Source organism: Gymnogyps californianus, chromosome 17 (assembly GCF_018139145.2).
Source record: "Gymnogyps californianus isolate 813 chromosome 17, ASM1813914v2, whole genome shotgun sequence".
In the NCBI taxonomy this organism is placed as follows: domain Eukaryota; kingdom Metazoa; phylum Chordata; class Aves; order Accipitriformes; family Cathartidae; genus Gymnogyps; species Gymnogyps californianus.
The window spans coordinates 17,629,252-17,647,371 of NC_059487.1; the positions used below are offsets into that span (position 1 = coordinate 17,629,252).

Genomic DNA, 18,120 nt, shown 5'->3' on the forward strand with positions numbered 1-18,120 from the left:
TGACAGATCACCTATTTACTGTTTAATGATGTTCTGCTTCATTCCTGTTTTCAGGAACAGCTATTCCAGCTGTTATTGCCACTCCTTAGTCAAGGACATGTTTCTTTTATCTGCATTTGTACTGTTACTCCCAGTCATTTCTTTGCCAAATATTTCATTATTTATAGTTTATCACATGATTAAATCATGATCTGAACAGGGAAACTGTGAATTAAAGAGTATTGTTTATTGAATAGCTTCTTGTTTTTCCAGTCATAAGAAGAGAATTCTATTGTAACACTGCCATATCTTATTGCTGTATTTTCCTTCTGGTAATTAGATGAAATGATAAATTTAATTCTAGATTTGAATTATGTCAGCTACTAGGATAGTACTTTGGCTATTATGGGATAAAACTTATATTTAGTGAATAGAATTAAATTCTATTCAATGAAGCTTATGAAACCAGTGATTTTAAATGGTGTTCCTTGGAAATCTAGCTGCTATCATTGCTACAGGCTCTAATGCTGAAAACCATCGCACTTGATCCTCTCCTTCATGTTAAATTATATAATGATTTCCACTACTAATTCTATTCATGAAGGCCCATAAACCAGGTTAGGGAATGAAAAAGATGACACTGTCTTTACAGTATAGTGTATAGTACCTTTTTATTCATTTTTGTTCATATTACATCACTTTATTTTGGCTGAGTAGTCTGCATTTCTGTGCTCCCCGTCATAATAATGGATGAACATGGCCCCAGTGTCATAGAGACAAAACTGAACTGATGTACAGGTTGTATCACCAAGCAGGAGCCACATCAAGCATCACAAATCCCTTAATGTCTGAAAAATGGATGCAAACCAAGTCCACCTGAAGCTGCCTGATGCCACTCTTGTAGGGAATGATTTCAAATTGGACTGTTGAGCTCTCCATGGGGGCCATTCTTGCCACACTAAAAGAGAGAATACATTTGTAAGTTCAAGCAGCTGAAAAATTCTTGCTATGTATTCTTCAGAGTCCCCAAATCTAAGACCGTATGGAAAGGCAGAGTCAGAGTAAGTGTCTGCTGTGTTTGTATGCTCCTAGCACAGGTGGACGTAATCTTCCATGTTCACAGCCCCTACAAGACTATCCTTGAAGAACTAATCAAGCTGTAATGGATGTGGTGGAATAGTTGCAGTTCTCAACCTGTGATAGAGAATTAGGGAATTGTATCATGAGGGTAAAATGTATTGAGCGCCTGAGGAATGATCAGAAAGGTCATCTTTAGAAGAGCTCAAATCCAACTGTATGTATTACCCTCAACACTCACAACATTTATAGTACTCTAGATATGCTCATGCTGTATTTTGGTGTGGTAAATATAATACGTGTTGATTTTATGTCCATAGTTAGAAATGACTCTTGGCTGTCCAACACAAGGAGACTGATAGTAGCACCAGGAAACAGAGAGAGTGGGGGAAAAGGGCCTCTCTGCTCTGAGGAGGTAATGAAGCTGAGCAATACCAATGCTGGTAAGGCAAGTTAAGGTTCAAGGTCAGGATCTAGACCTGAATTTTGTATTCAGTGTAAATGAAGCCTTAGCGATTCACATCATTATCCATCTTTTGCTATCTTTTTTTGTTTTCCTCTCACAGTTTCTTGGTGCTAATTCCCCCAGCATAAATATTTTGGAGACTTCTAAAAATGTTTTTAAAATAATAACCATGGAGGAGATGGGAGAACAATTTCTTACTGGTATGATGTCAATGGACACATTTTTAAGACATTTCACTACAGTATGTCTTGGCTCTTTAGTAATTTAATATCTGAAGGAAAAAAGATATCGTCACTTTCTCTCTTATCCTTCAAGGATTGTTTGGTTTTCCTTTTGCAAACTACAAAAAAAAGAAAGTTTTAAAATTTTTGCCCTTTATATAATTCAATCACTAACTACAGCACTCTGAGTTACACACTGTCATTAAAAGCAGGCCATATCTCCACTCCCTGAGCATTCTGTAATTCAAAACTTGGCAAAGGAGGTGTAAAAAACTCAACTAGTATATGGAGAGTACTGACATGATGGTATTTTGTCCAAGGTTGGTGCAAACAAAAGTCATGAGGTTGACAGAATCTTTTTAAAAAACCCACTTTTATTCCAGATTTCCCACCAAAGTGAATGCGTTATTAGCCAGATAGTATTTACATACTTGATTCTGAGTTGCTCTTTGAGCAGGCCACTACCTTCTGCTCTCAGCACACAGTCTGTCACCACTTCAGACAGTGGGTTGGTAAAGGTGACCTGCACATTAACAGCCTTGTCTACCGCTGCCGGACCAAGGACCTACAGAGAGAAAACATTCTGCTCAGCCATGGCATTAGTCTCACTTCTTTCTCATGGTTTTCTCTTTTCATTCCCATTGCAAACCACTTACCCTCTTAGGTTCTCCCGGACAGGAAGGAGCCAGGAATGAATACATGTACATATTTTTGAGCATTAGAGTTCAGGCTTGAATCAGCCATCCTGTGTGGCTGAGAAAGGACAAACTACTGTAGAATCTACCATTTAGTCCTAACTTTTTAACTAGGTCAGTGTATAGTGTTATGTATATAACACAGTATATGATACTTATCAGAGTGAGAACAGAATGAGAATACAAGTATTAACTTGGCATATATGACTAACTACTGTAGGCAGCTTAAGTCAAATTAGCTTTAGTTAGGCTAAATGAAAAGTTTAGGATTAGAAAACATTGGAGGTGTGAGACAGGTGAATTGTGGCGTCTCAGGCAAAAAAAAAATAGAATGCCAAGTAGCAAGTAAACATATTCATTACCTTATTTTGACTGAGATAAAGTGGAATTTGTGTATCTGGTTATCTTTGTAGATAATGTAATACTAATTAACATAATGGAGAAGTCCAGCACCCCAATTGCATTTCTCTGTTATTGACTGTATGTTTATACAGAAGTTTCAATCAACAGAAACATAAACCTTTCTTGAAACTCCGTCACTGAATTGAAGTAATTTAATTCAGGTGCCTGCCCTGTATAAGCTGAATCTGTTATTTGCGTGATACAGCACAGAAGGCTTTTTGCAGTCTCACTAGAACTTGGTATTCAGAAATTGCCAGACCTACAAAAATCCAAACTTTTTATTCCTGTGTGTAACCTTGCTTTTCCTGTATGCTACTGACAGAGCGGTTTGGGATAGCTAATCTAGTCTGGAGGCTCAGAAAGACTCTGCAATTATCATAGTCCCTCTATGTTATTTACAGTACAGTAGGCAGATAGCATTTGATCCCATGTCTGATACAGCATGTGAATGTGCTGAACTGTCCAAAACAAGTTAAGCTAGTTTATGTGGCTGTGATGGGCCGTGCAAACCCAGGACTGTCCCTGGGCAGACACAGTGCGTGGTCTTTCCTGTAGACTAAGAATTGCTTTTTATCCATTGTACAGCATTTGTCAGAAATCAGTCTTAAATGGAAAAAAAAAGCCTCCAGTTCTAAGTATTAATCATTTGGGAAGATGTTACAGAAGGTGAAAAGTGCCACTTTTCCTGATAAGGTGAAAGAACTTCCTTGAGTATTAGTAATAACGAGCCTCACAGCCCCAGCCATTATCAGCTAGTCAGTGAAGACGTCTTTGGTAAAAATCAGGCTTCCTAAATAAACTGGAAGAGAATGATCAGACTTGCCTGACAAAAGTGTAGGCCTAGATATCAACTAGATCTCTCTGTCTCTCTCTGTTTCTCTCTGTCTGTCTCTCTGGAGACAATCTTACCTTCTAATCCTCGTAACACTGAGAACTTTATCAGTGCCATGTCAACAAGCACTGGCAAGAATACCGTAGCACAGCTATGCCTTGGAAAGGTTTGCTTTTCCTTAGTGTATTTCATTTCACTTGTGTCATACGGCCTATTACTAGAGCAATAAGATCAAATCACCCTCAGGCATGATTTCACTTCCCACACCACTTCCCATGAAGAGTAGATGGAGCAAGGATTCTAGTTGCTTCTTCTCAACATGTCTCTCTAGGGACACAAAGGGGACTAGCTTTTACCTTGATGGTGAGAGAAGGATCCTGAAGTACAATGTCCTTCTCCACTAGAAGCGAGGCTCCCTGTTTGGTTTCACACACAGCAGTCACTAGGATCTTCCTGTCATCCATCAGAGAGTTTTTGTACTGGGAATAGGAGATCTTGAATGAAATCTCTTTCACTGGAATAGAAATAGAAACAGAATTTCCCCCTCTTCTTTCTTCTGTGTCTAAGTACCAGCTATCTGTAATATATCTGTATTTTAAGGAGCAAGGATGCTGTCACCCTAGGGCTGTCCATTTGTGGGTGTTGACAGCCAATGGACAGGAATGATGCTCATAGGTGACTTCTACTTACATTCACAACACTAAATGATCAGGTACAGTTTGGTAGCTGGACAGTTCTGAGGATGGATATATGTGGCAACCCCTGCTGGTGGTATTTCCATTTATCTGAAGCTGGGCATTTAATGCTCCTTCCTTGCAAAGAAGGCAGAAGTGAAAATGTGGGTTGGTTTAAATACCCTTGCTGATGCAGCTGTTCAGCCTCTGCCTTAAAGAAGGTGCACAGTCAGAGTCTCTGTGCCAGTGAGGAAGGCAATGGATCTCAGTACATTGAGAAAAAATGTTCATCTACTGCTGGAATGGTGGAAAGAGTTATAATGTGTTATGTAGTAGCTTGAGAGGGTAGTTACATTCATCTGTGCTACACGTCTCATTTTTCAGCACTGTCCCTATAAAAGCAGGGCAAAGACCACTATCTGCAGGTAGTGTAGCTCTTACTGCAGTCTGTAGTTATTGTCCTACTGCTGCAAAAGACGTAGGCTTATGTTTCCCCCTTTAATCTGTCTTTATACTTTGCTTATGGGGAACTGGTAGCTGAGTAGTCTCCGGTGTGTGTCTCTTAGTTGTTCTCTCGTAGCAAAAAAGGTCATAATGTAGAACTAATAGTGCCTGTGCTGGGTCAGACAAAAGGTCACCCAGCTCAGTATCCTTTCTGACAGTGCCCAAAAGCAAATGCTTAAGACAGGGCAAATATATATCTTTCTCTTCCCCTGAATAGCCTTAACCTGCAGCCATTTGCAGGTCATGCACTTCTTGAGCCATTCATTATTTCTATGTGATTTGGCCACAAACCAAAACTATGTCTTGTCCTAAGCTGTAATAAAATTAAAATTACCTTCTTCAGATCCAAGTTTAACAGACCTAGACAGCTGCAAAATCTCTGCCTTTGGTTTTCTTGTGTAGAGAATGGCTGAAGCCCTCAGTTTAACCTTTATGGTCTTGAAGTCTGAGATCAAGTTCCTGAGTGCCAAGGTAAGGAGGATATCCTGGCCAATTACAGGAGATGCATCAAGGATCAGTTTCCCTGAGATACTGGGTTTTTGTGCAGGCTGTGTCATATTTTGTCTCCATGCTACTGAAGATGGTCTTCTAGGTCTTGTAATTTTGGTTCTTTTTCCAGTGCTTCTCACACCAAGCAGCTTCAGTGCTTTTTTATACACCTGCCTTTCTTTCAAGGATCCTGCTTTGAAAGATAACATGGTCAGAGATCTCATGCATGCTGGATATAGTGTAATGGAGCCATAATTGCTCTCAGTAAATACAGTTTAGGAAAGCTGAGGAGGGCAAAGATACACAAGAGGAGAAATTGAGGTCTAACCTAAACGCTAATTTTGACACAAAAGCAAATGAATATACATGGCCATGAAGGCTGGAAAGTAAAACCTGCCTGTCAGCTTTAGCTGGCTGTTCATGGGCACCTCTTAGAAGCTGTGAGCAGTAGAAAAATAACTCCGGGAGAGCTCAGTTCTGCATAAGATGGGGCAATTGCCATCTGCTCTGAAATTAAGAAGAGTGAAAAAATCCTTTTGCAGAAACTCTCTCCAAACAACTCTTCAGAATGGCTATTGCTGCATGTCATAACAGAAGTATTCTCACCAGCTGATCAGAACAGCTGGGACAGAATGTTTTACAGAAGTAGCTTTGACTTTGTATTGAATACATTAGTATTTCATCAAGGGCCACAAAGGCCATATTGAATCACTATCAGCTGACAATGAGCCCTGAGACTTTGAAAATTCACAATTACTTTGCTCCAGAAGAAGTAAAGAAGTCAGTGCTCGACCCAACAAAGGGCTGAATTCTTTTCACTTCTGACCATCAGTGGCAAGACAACTGTAATAAAGAATTTACCTTCTGGATATTTGTAATTAGCAGTGATATCCACACGGGAGTTGGTACCCACTGCTTTGGTGCTGATAAATTTTCCAATCTTCCTAGTATCAGAATAAATTCTCTCTTTTCTTTTGTTGCTATAGTGAATCCAAGTAACATAGTCAGCATTCACTGCTGCAAACACAAATGAGCTGTCATAATCCAGGTTCACATCCCCTTCCTTAATGGCTCTGGTGGAGGCAGGACCACACTGATATATGCCTGTTTTAGAGAGAGGGAGAAGTTAAAAGGCTGCCTATTGCGAAAGAACACAAATCCTCATGCTGACAGCAAGAGGGAGAGGTAGTCACTCCAAAGACATGTTTGGGTAAAGTGCATTGTTTCTACATCTGTGCATTATGGTAACAGCATGTCCAGAGATTCCACATGCATTTTCTATCAAAAGGTAGGAGCACAGAGGAGGTTGTAAGGCTAATAAGCTGTAGGGAGAGCTAACACTTCTTATGATGTGTGCTATGTGAAATGTTCTAACCCTCCAGAGCTTGCAAGGCTGTATGCTAAGCTGTCTAGTGAAAGGAGAGGAGAGGATGGGAGCTGAGTCAGAAGTACAGTCAGACTTATGAGATGTGAGTCATCAATGCTGTATGTGCATCGAGAAGAACCAGGAAGCTAAATTTGGTAAACTTAGTAGTGGGGAATGAGAAGCAGTTTATCTGGAGTTTGATGGGTTTTAAACGGCCAAATAAATTAATCTTTTGACAGAGGTCATCAAACTAGATCAAGGAAGTTGTGTCTGTATTAGTAAATAAAACCAGAGCCAAAGTGTGAACCCACGTGCTGGCCATTGGTCACCCACACTGTTTACTTGCTAGCAAGCTTCTTAGCGTGGATTTTTTTCCCCCTTGTCAATGAGCGATCTTTCAGACAGTGGCTCTGAAGAATTCAGGGAATGGGACAGACCGGGGTTTGTTCCCAGCAGGCTGTGCTATTATTTTGGTCTGGGAGGGGAAGTTCAGTGCTGTGAACAAAAGCCATTCTATGTCACTTGGTTTTAGAACCAGAGAACAGTTTGGGGCTTCTTTCATGTAGCTTTGTACATATATGCCGTGTTGTTGCATGCTATGGGGACATCATATGAAGTATCTTCCTACCCATTCCAGCGTGTCCTGTAAAATATAGGGTAGAGTCATGGGGCAAATTCTGTTTTCTGTTGTAAACTCTTTGGTTCAATCTTGTGACTATAAGCTCTAAAATGTTTACTTAGTATCTTACTAAAAGGGGTTTTAATTTGTTTTGCTGCTAACTCTGTCCAGTGCAAGCCAGCAAATGTGTCTAATGCCAGCAATGTGACCTTGCAGCAAGGAAGGCCAACAGCATCCAGGGCTGCATAAGGAAGACCATTGCCAGCAGGTCAAGGGACATGATCCCTTCCTTCTGCTCAGCACTGGTGAGACCACATCTGGAGTGCTGTGTCCAGTTATGGGCTCTTTGTACAAGAAAGATATGGACATGTGGGAGCAAGTCCTGCAAAGGGCCACAAAAATGACTAAGGGATGAGAACTGGGACTGTTCAACCTGGAGAAGGGAAGGCTCACATCAATCTTATCAATGTGTATATAAATACCTGATGGGTGGGTGTAAAGAGGACAGAATCAGACTCTCCTCAGTGATATCCAGTGAAAGGACAAGTGGCAGTGGGCACAAATTGAAACAGAAAATTCCATTTAAACATAAGAAAAAAACTTTTTCTGTGAGGGTGGTCAAACTCTGCAACAGTTTGGCCAGTGGAGTCTCCATCCTATGAAATATTCAAAACCCAACTGGACATGGTCCTGAGAAATCTGTTCTAGTTGACCCTGTGCTGAGCAGAGGGTTGGAGTAAACAAACCCTAAAGGTCCCTTCCAACCTTAGCTATTCTGTGTCGTTTTATGAATCTGTGTAATGTTAGAAGCTAAGACAAGCAAGGGTGAGATAAGTGGACTTAAGATGTGCTGGCTTTTGTGGAGGCAGAAGATCAAAAAAGTAAGAATTTGCATGCTGGTAGGCAATCCAGAGGCTGACAGAAAAGCAACGTACTGGAGATTGTTGTGGGTATTGCTTTTCTTGTGCACCTGAATTAATGCTACATCTACACGGAGTAGATAGAAGAGAGTTGTCCTGAAATTTCAGTAGCAATCTTTAGGAGTAACAATATCTACAGCTTTTTATATTTACAACAGTGTTACCTTTGCTTCTTTCCTGGGGTGTTGCATCCAGAACCTGCCATCCATCATAAAAAGAGCCAAGATCTCTTCTAATGAACCAGCTTTCATTCCAGACATGGAAATTCCTGTAAGGATGGTAGAATAAGGAATCCCTGATTCGTACAATTAATTTTATATTGAAAGATTTGATAAATTTCTGGTGCAATGCAAGAAATAACCCTAGTCAAGTGAATGAAAACTCTGTGGAGAGACCAGCTGCTGACTCCTTTCTTGAGTACCTCTTTCCCCTTCTTTGCCAGATTTTTGTGTTCAGATCTCTGAGAAATGTTGGGATGTTATGAAAAAAAAATGTTAAAAGGAAAATAGTTCATTGCAGAGTCAAGTATTCAATTCTGGACATTCCAGAACAACATACTGTACAGCCAAAGGTCTCCTGCACACATTGCTATCTGTTGGTATTTAATTCACAGTTGCTTTCTACTTCATCTCACCCTTGTCCCATTCAGTCCACATGGTATAGGGTGCTTGGTGACTGAAACACTGATGCATGCAGTACAACACACATGTGCACTGTGATAGTTTCTGTGCACTGGTTTGTCAAAAGCATAATTTTTAACAGCTTCTCTGAGGTGAAAGAAACAGCATGTTCTTCCTAAGGGATGGGATGGAATTCTTCTCAGCTGCATTAAACATTATTACCTTTACTTTAGTAACCTCTCAGTATTGTGCAAGGGATGTATAATGGTAATCATGAAAGACTGAGACAATCAACAGTGTGTAGCACAGGAGCTGGGTCTAAAACTTACGGGCTTCTGAGAGTGCTCTGCTCTAGGAATCAAGGGACAAGCTGATACAATTTTTGGGCAAGAGGTTAATCACTCTTCAACTTCTTTTGGAAAAATTTAAACTTTCATACAGTAGAGAAAATTAGCAGTTATATTTTCAAAGTATATGTTGAATAGCAATGGTACAAAGTATCTCCTCTGTTAATTCTTCAGAATGATGAAACTGACTACATATTGCATTTCTGAACACTCCGTTGATTCTTTGGTATGGGATTTTATATCACTGGGAGCATGAGGTTGGGGTGGTTTTTCAGGAGCATGATTCTAGATCTTTTAGTTAGAGGAGAATATAATGGAAGAAATATTAAGAAAAAAATTGTATTTACCACACACTGTCTTCAGTCAAGTGCAGGGTCCTTCCGGAAATGTCAATGTACTTATCAATACTCAGATTTATATTCCTGTCATGGGCAGAGTTGAAGTTTGTAATAACACGAGTAGGTATTCCCAAGGATCTCAGAACTGCAATATAGAATACCATAAAAGTGCTGTAAACCTATTTTACAGACATTTAGAAAGTATTTTTCTGTTTTTCTTGGCAAAGCAGTCTAGTGTGTATGTTTTCAGTGGGGAAACAAACCCTCAGAAACTTCCCTCTCAGATATGATGCAAGTCACAGTCATTGTGCACAATTGCTTAGAAGACAGTTCCACTCACATCACATTCTTAGCTCCCATGTTCTTTTTAAGAAGAGTTAGATTCACCCATTTATTTTGATCTTTCATTCTTCATCCTTTTCTCTCTCCCATTTTCTCCCTGTGTTTGTTTCTCTGTTACCTGCTTCTTTTTCCTCTTCCTCTCTGAGGCATACCTCTCAGTTGCATTAGTTTTCCTTTGTATTTTCCCCAGAGTGACTCTTGTCTCTCAGAGCAGCTCTGAATGGAAACTGCTAGGATGAAATGCTTTTCCCGACTTGCAGGTCCTCAGAACTGTGATTTGGTTTTGTGTCACCAGTAGGTAAGACACAACAGTGGAAAACTGGGATTGTGAGGAGACAGACTTAAAAGAGCACTGGTTTTCTTTGAATCCTAGCTTTGAAACAGGAAACCTTGCTCTTTTCACCAGCCAACCTGGCAAACTCCTTTGCATTTTGTTTGATGGCTCACAAAACTGCGGTGCAGTATTACAACCCATGTCTGTTTAAAATAGAAGAAAATAACCCTTCATGCATGGGGAGCATAGGTTCTTCGCGCTCTCTGTCAAAGCTGAAACAGTTTCAACAATAACGTCACAAAGTTAAAACTACAGAAATTCTAGTAAGCTTCCTTTCTGATAGCGTTCTTCATCCCTTCATGTATACCTGTGCACATTACTCCTGCAAAGACCCAGCACTGGCCATACCGGACAGGTTTGTATCTCCCCCTGTACCACTTTCGAAGGATGGTCACACTTCCACTCCACTGCAAGGGGTTGGTTCCTGAGCAGTACTTTCCATTCCACTTCCCTTCCACTACTCCTTTTTCATCATTGCTGTTAACCTGGAAGAGTCCTTGTCATGAGAGAATTAAAATATTTCAAGAAAAAGGGAGAGAGGAAAATAGGCAGAAATGACCCTGTTTGTACCACTGTTCTCATTGGCTGAGTGGTGAGACATAGTATTTGAATCTTAGAATTTTGTCTGCTCAAGTGCAACAATTGGATCAAACCCAGATCAGATTGTAGAGTCTGATGATTCAAAACTGCCTTGTTTTTCAGTACAAATGTTCCCAAATGTACTGACTGCCAGCCTATTTAAATTTTCTCTGTTTCATTGATTAATTTCACCTCCTTGTATGTCATTATACTGTTACACTGTGTAATCGGTATTGGTTCACATTCTCAAGTGATTTATATGGAAGCCTCAAGAAGTACATATTTTCTCTGAATGTGCATTTGTTGCAAATGTCCATATAGTACCTATAGCTTGCTCAGACTTGTTAGATGTGCTTGCATATATTTGTGCACATCCATTTTAGAGGCTTGTTTAAGTGTCATGTATGGTTGTACAGAAAACAGTAAGTTCTTCTTTAATGATTTTTTTTTCCTTAAGTATTCATACTTTTAGTAATTTTGTACATCTAAGTAGAGTTACTTACTTCATGTTGAAGCTGAAATTGCCTACAGTGAGTGCTGTCCAAAAAGGTGAAAAGGATCACAGCTATAAAGGAGGAATCTCAGATAAGGAATGTGGTAAGGCATGTATTATTTATAAAATGGAAAACTTTTCAGTTGCCTAATTTTGCATTTATATGTTTGTGAGGATGGGAGGGTGTTGAGAAGATGTACCTATTTGTTGAAGGAAATGCATACAGGCCTCACTGAACGAATCCCCCTTAAGTGAAGAATACCAAATACACACATTAAATGCTGCCGTACCAACACTGGTTTTCCAAAATATTTCATGCTTCTCTTGGTGTTTGAAAAACTTAGCAAATGATTTCAGCATGGACACAGGCTTTCCAAATTAGTGAAAAGATCTAATGAACTGAAAATCTGTTAGGAAAATACATCTGAGATTCAACGTTCCCCAAAAGTTCTTGGAAACATTCCTTCAGTTATGAGCAAACTTTTGGGAAGGAGGTAAATTAAACTTTCGGGGTATTTTTCCTTGAGAATAGATCTCCATTTTACCTCTTCTGTAGCTATAGTTTGCAGAAAAGTTAGCTACTCCTATAAAACATTGAGGCATTCACAATAAAGTATTGGGGTTTTTGATAGTAGGTGCATTGTACAGCTGTAACTAATTGATCGCTTTACCATAGCACTGATAACCCTGCTCACATAGACAGGATTGTTTCGGTTGGATACATCAACAGCTGGATCTTGGCGGTGGTTCAGACTTCGATCCAGTATAGCCAGAGAGATATCAAGGATATCCTCTTCAAACTGAAATCAAGCAAGCAATATATTAAAGGCTAATTTCATAAATAAACCCAAGGATAAACTCCCCACCTATTTTCCTTCTCCTAGCACAATAGGATGATGTTGGTAATATAAGCATTTTCTGTGCTGTTAAAGAAAATAGGGCCAAGGAGAAAGCATAAGCACTAGGCTGCTGACTCTCCATAGTATTTTAAAGACAGCACGTTTATGAGCATGGTTTGGGGCCATAGCTACTAGCATTCACGAAGACATTACGTGGCCTGGTGGAATGGACAAGACCACTCCAGGTCTGGCTCAGCAGGCTTCACACCCTCCCACATCCTGTCATGCCCCCACAGGTACCCTTCTGTTATGAAAGCTTCACTCTGATGGGCTGCCTTCACCTTTTATCAGATGATCTGAACTGAAAGAAACCCACAAAAATAATTATTGTGGATTAGGATCACAGAGACACTGTGTTGGGCCCAGAGAATGCCAAAGTGCTATGCTGTATGGATGTGGTCAGGCAAGGATGCCACTTGACCTCTGAGACAGAAAGCAGATCTGGCCTTACTTCATTTGTTAGTGTAAAAGTAGCCACAGTGACCAGGAGGATTAATAGAAATGCTGTCTGTGCAACTGCTGGTGCAGTTGTAAGGCATGAAGTGGTCAGGAATGGTTTTGACTGGCCCAACAAGTTGCAGGATAGCTATGTGACTACCAATGCGCTGTAGTTATGACTGTATTTGTAGCAGTTATGCTTAGAAGGCCAAACTGGTTTCCAAAAATTCCAACTTGAGTTGTTTCAGTTGAGTAGATTTGGGATATCCTTTCAGTGTCTTCTGCACCATTACTGAACCAACTGTGTAAATATTTAGATATACTAGCCTCGCAATACCTAGAGGTTAATACTGGAATGGCTTCCTTTGCCCTTTACAAGGGTCAAGAAACAAGTAGAATTTTGCCAGTTTGTGTGATAGGCAAAAGAAAACTAAAATTGTGCTTTGTTTCTTTTATTTCTGTATTGGCACATGCCAGACAGGGGAAATGATCCTGATGCTGCTGTAATGTATTGATAAGTGAGACACATATCTGCAAGCAAATCATAAGTGAGAGAGGAATACTGAACTCTTATACTATGAGATAATGATTCTCTCTCCTCAAGAGCCTGTTTACCCACTGTGCTTATTTTCAAAGTTCTGGAATAGGTGATGCTGTTTACCTGTCCATAGTTCCAAGCTTCTTGTTGAATATATTTTTCCAGTCCCTGAAATATGATTCCGCTATCATTCAGGACATACTCCCGTCGCTCCTTTTCATTAGCCATATAGACATCATCGTCTAGAAGCAGAATGAGACATGCTGGCTGAAAGGAAAGTTGTTTTGCTGTAACTGAAAATCTCACTTCAAGGGGAGTTCTAGGGAACAGGTCAGGCTGCCTGTTCATTGAGGCTTAGGACTCCCTGCTATACCTCTGTAATCGTTTAGAGAGTGAATAAAATAAGCATGAAGTTCCTTTGAGGGGAACTGAATATGCTTTTGTCCCTTCACTAATCTCAGTATGTGTCTTACTGGTAGATATTGCTTGGTTTGCAACTGAACACAAGTATCAGAGGGAAAAAAAATTATAGAATACACATTTGGAATATTTCCTGCCTCTGATTTCTTATTCTACAAGCAAGAGGCTGGATCTTTGATGCATTGCAGCACTGGAGAAGGGGCAAAAACTTGATCCTTGATGTTGAGTAAAAAAAAAATCTTTCTGTAGCTGTGACTGTCAGGTACATGCTTTACTGTGACACCTAGATTTCCTGACTGAGACAATGAGTTATTTGAAGGACATGATACATCCAAACATACTTGGACACCAAGGATTGAAGAGTAGCACAAACTGGCCCAGGAGCATTGAAGAGACCTTGTTCCCACAAACAATCTGGAGTTTGAGTTTGTATCGTCCGATGACAGCATTGGCTGGGCTGAGTATTGTGAAGTTCATGCAGCCAGGCTCACTGGGCTCTTGGGTTGCACTCCAGCCACTGGGACCCTCCTCAGAAAGGTTAAATATGGCCTTGGTCTGCTGTGATTCTGCTGGAGATGGTCCTGCCAGAGGGAACAGGGACAGCAATTCTGAATGACAGCTGTGGGTGACAAACTTGGGGTCAGTGATGATCTCAATTCCGTATTTTTTTTAATGACTACATTGAAAGATTGTGGCTTATCAGATCAAATGCTTATTCCATGTAAACTAGCTGCGCTCCGATCCATAGAATCATACTATGCAGCCCTCTGTGTTATGTGCATGACCCAGTAAAGGCGAGTACACCTGTAATAATTCTGGACAAGTGAGGAGGCAAGCCTGTTGTCCTGAAAAACCTGACAGTTCAAAAATACGTAGGCAGGATGGGCATTTTAATACACACATTTCATTAAGAATTAGTAGCTGCCTGGAGAATTTTTTGGAGAAGCCTTTTGGGAAGATGCAGATAGGAGTCCTATGAATGGGGTCATGTAGACTGTTCTAGTAATAGGGAACACATGAAGTTAATCAAGGGAAATTTAAACAGGTGAAGCAGAGAGTCAGGAGAGGCAATAAATGGGGGATGATGGTCTGTGAGAGGAAGAGTTGCAAAATGTTTGGGGGCCACAGAATGAAGATGACTTGCAGTAGTGCAGGTAGGTCCTTAGAAGCAGAGATATAGGCTTAGTTTTAGAATGAGGATGGCTCCTACCTTTCTATTAATTATTACCTTAACCGTCTATTGCCTTAAGGTACAGATTGAACTTTAAAATGAGAGCTTCTAAGCCTAAAAGGACAATGAATCCTGAATGATATGGGACAAAGCTTAACGATTCAGGAACGGACCACAGAGAACTGTAATGCGCTAGTGTTTTGGAGCTGGAGTGACTTGGATGTGAGGTGAGTGCCATAGGGAAATTACCTGTACTTGCAATAAAGGTGAAGTTGTCCCCAGATTGTACCGTTGTTTGGAGGTTCAGAGTGATGTTGAAGGCCTGTCCTCTCCTCAAGATTGCTTCTGTGCTGCTGTAATCAGAGGTGTGGTGTGCAGCTTTATTTAGTTTGAATTGCCAATTAACATTTGCTATTTTCAGGGCTAGAAAGACACAAAGCAAGTTAATAAAAAAACATTGTTCCTTCAAACTTGTACATCTTTTCAGCTTGTCTAATGTAGTAATTTTATTATATTTATATATAGCTGGAGTTACATGCTCTAGGAAAACAGAAAAATCCACTGTCATTATTAAAAATTGCAAAATAAACAACAACTTAGAGGAACAGCTAAAATATCTTTTCTGCAGGCATCTTTCAGGGACAGAAAAAACACCCATTCAGAGAATTCATCTTTGATTAAAAAAAAAGTCAAAAACCTATTGTATTTAGATAAGACTTTGTTAAAGTTTTGAAGAGACTGTTCTATTCCACCATGTTCCTGCTCTTTTTCTGTGGGGATCTCTAGTTCCCAGAATGCTTTACAGATGTACAGAAAGAAGTATTAAAACTCTCATGAGCAAGTGCATGCCTGATCCTGGAAACCTGTATGACAGATGATGGAGAGAAGGCTAGTATCTTCATTGTCAAACTTGCATATTATCTTCTCGCTTATCTTGTATCTCAGTTAATTTACAGTCTTGTTGCTTGAAGCTGGGTGTTATTTCACACTCTGTTGGAAAAAGATAACCAGCAGAGGACAGATGATAGGATTAGGAGTCGTGTATCTTGAGGCTGTGCTATGGGTTGCTCTGTTGTATCATGATAGGTTGCCCACTATTGAAAATGGGACACTGAAGCACAGATTACAAAAGCTTTCAACCTTTCTTGTTCCTCGATCAATTAAAAAACCCAACAAAACCCCAACAAACAAACAAACAAAAACAAAGGAGAGAAAAAATACATATCCTTCTATGAACACGTGTTTGAGAAGTGCCCTTCCCCAGTATGATATTCCAGAGGAATTTCACTTCAAGAAATTTTCCTGCCATGACTGGAGCCTGTTAACCCTTTGCAGACTAATGGTGCTGTAAGCAACACTTCCATCATTTCACTGAACTAAGATACAGGACTTGGTTTAGCACCACCTTGAGTCACTTGGAATGAGGTTCCTATCTAAGGGAATCCATAGGGTTCTACTATAGAAATACAGAGGGTGGGATTTGAGTTTTCTGCTGTGTTTGCAGTACAGAATTATATTCTGTGAAGTCTTGATGTAGTCATAATTATACTCATTTTTCAGCTTTTCGGAAGAAACATGAATGTGCACATGCAGTTCTGAGGCTGCAGTAAGGGCCTGGAGCACGTTGCTTTCCTGTAGTCTGTGAGCATAAACATGTTTGAGTATTTTCAGTTAAGTGAAGGGTCTTGTTTCAGATATGTCACCTGGAGGAAAAAAAATTCCATTGATAGGAGTGTGATGTTTGAGTCACATGACGTAAAATGTCTAGAAAGCTTCTCGCTTGCATCATCACTTTATTTTCCTGACTTAAATAAGTTTAATTGAAAAGGACCTACAGAAAACAGCATTCCTAACATCAAGTCCTCTAATTTAAGAGTGAATTAGAATGTGCTTCTGAAGGGCAGTTGGGCTCAGAGTTTGAAAAGAAGTTAGCCTTGCAACACTTCACCCATGTATGTCCTACCACTGAGTATCCTGAACTGTGCAAGTTAAACGTCTAGGCTTTTCAGGGCAGGGAGCGTGCGTGTCATTAGTTGTGCAGTGATGCAGATAACTAAGAGCATTTTGCATGTCTGCAAGCAAAAATGTAGCACATACAGGATTTAATAGTAACTGAGCCATGGGTTTGATACTAGTGGGACTCTGATGTTTAAGGACCTAAACGGTGCTGCTAAGACTTTCAGAGTGGAATGTCACAGGCAAAGACAAGATGTACAACAGAGTAAGAGGGGACACCTGGAGAAGTAGGAAAAATAAAGAAGGCAGTGGTGAACATTGGTTAGCTCTAAGAATTTACTGCGTTAATAGTTTGGTTTGCCTTGTAAAGTCCGCTGTTACACAGGCATTTCTCGTGAATATGTGCAGGAGATCAGCAAAAAATGGTTTATATGTGGGGCAAGAGCACAATAAAGCCTGATAGCAGTCTTTTGTCCATGTGCGCTTCAAATTTCTCCTTGTTTTGATCTTCACAGTTTCAATTTAAATCTTATAATTTCTTTTTCTGCTTTCAGTATCTCTCTGTTGGAAAAACATATTTTCAATAATCCTGTCAATGTGCAATTGGACAAACTTCTAAAAATTTGTTTGGGTAAGTGTCGGGAGCATGCTTATAAGCAAAAGTCTGCAGAATCGGTGATCCCTGCTGAAAATGCTGATCACTATGCACACAGGGTTCTTGTTGCCTCTGACAGAAAGCTGAAGCTATAACAGAAAAAAATCCTTAGGCTAAATTGTAGATAGACCCTACGTGTATTATATGACACGTCTTTCTAACTAGAGATCTTTCCAGTCAGCATGAGAGTGAGAGCAAGTGCAATATAATACATAGATACTGGGACTGCACTTTGACAGAGCAGCACACAGGCTAACATAGCCACTCTGTAGGGAGGTGAAGATAGGAGTCCAGAGGCCATCAACTGACCTGTCTGAGACCAGACATCAATTCGATATCAGAGAGGGATTAGAGCCTGAGACTTCTGTGTGGCAGTTTGATGCCCAAATCACTAGACAACAGTGTTGATTAGGTGCCTGCAAAAGCACTGTATAGAGTAGTTAATGGATATGATTGATAGAAAAATATTTTCTTACTCTATTTTTCTGTGTTACAGGAAAAAAGAATATGTTCAAGACCCATGATATTTAAGAAAAAAAAAAGAAAATCAGTTCTAGTAGAATAACCCATAAATGCATTTAACCTAAAAAGGGCTAAATTGCCAAGAGAACAACTAGATGTAATTTATCCTGTTTCCTCAGCAAATGTCACTCATCTGTATTGGAAGAGTGATGTCTGGAGCAATCAGGGTGTTTTTTAACTTACCTGCCATAAGGTTTCTTTCTTCTTTTCCACACTTGTGTGTA

At 40.0% G+C, this 18,120-nt stretch overlaps 1 protein-coding gene across 1 annotated transcript; it reads right to left on the reverse strand.

Annotated features, from left to right (window-relative positions):
• Positions 1 to 783: 783 nt before the first annotated feature.
• TGM6 (transglutaminase 6) lies at positions 784 to 18,086 on the reverse strand. The gene is made up of 13 exons (XM_050907629.1): positions 18,080 to 18,086; positions 15,013 to 15,303; positions 13,934 to 14,173; positions 13,296 to 13,414; positions 11,969 to 12,097; positions 10,533 to 10,710; positions 9,559 to 9,694; positions 8,409 to 8,512; positions 6,201 to 6,443; positions 5,185 to 5,529; positions 4,029 to 4,186; positions 2,175 to 2,308; positions 784 to 937 (listed from the first exon to the last, which is right to left on the reverse strand). The coding sequence occupies exons 1-13, from the start codon at positions 18,084 to 18,086 to the stop codon at positions 784 to 786; spliced, it is 2,238 nt and encodes a 745-aa protein (XP_050763586.1).
• Positions 18,087 to 18,120: the final 34 nt, after the last annotated feature.

What these genes read in the sequence shown, in the direction of transcription:
- TGM6 (XM_050907629.1), bottom strand. An exon ending in AAGCTTGGAACTATGGACAG is followed by an intron (nt 12,098 to 13,295) that starts GTAAACAGCATC and finishes GCTTGATTTCAG; the next exon opens with TTTGAAGAGGATATCCTTGA. An exon ending in TTGACTGAAGACAGTGTGTG is followed by an intron (nt 8,513 to 9,558) that starts GTAAATACAATT and finishes CCATCCTTACAG; the next exon opens with GAATTTCCATGTCTGGAATG.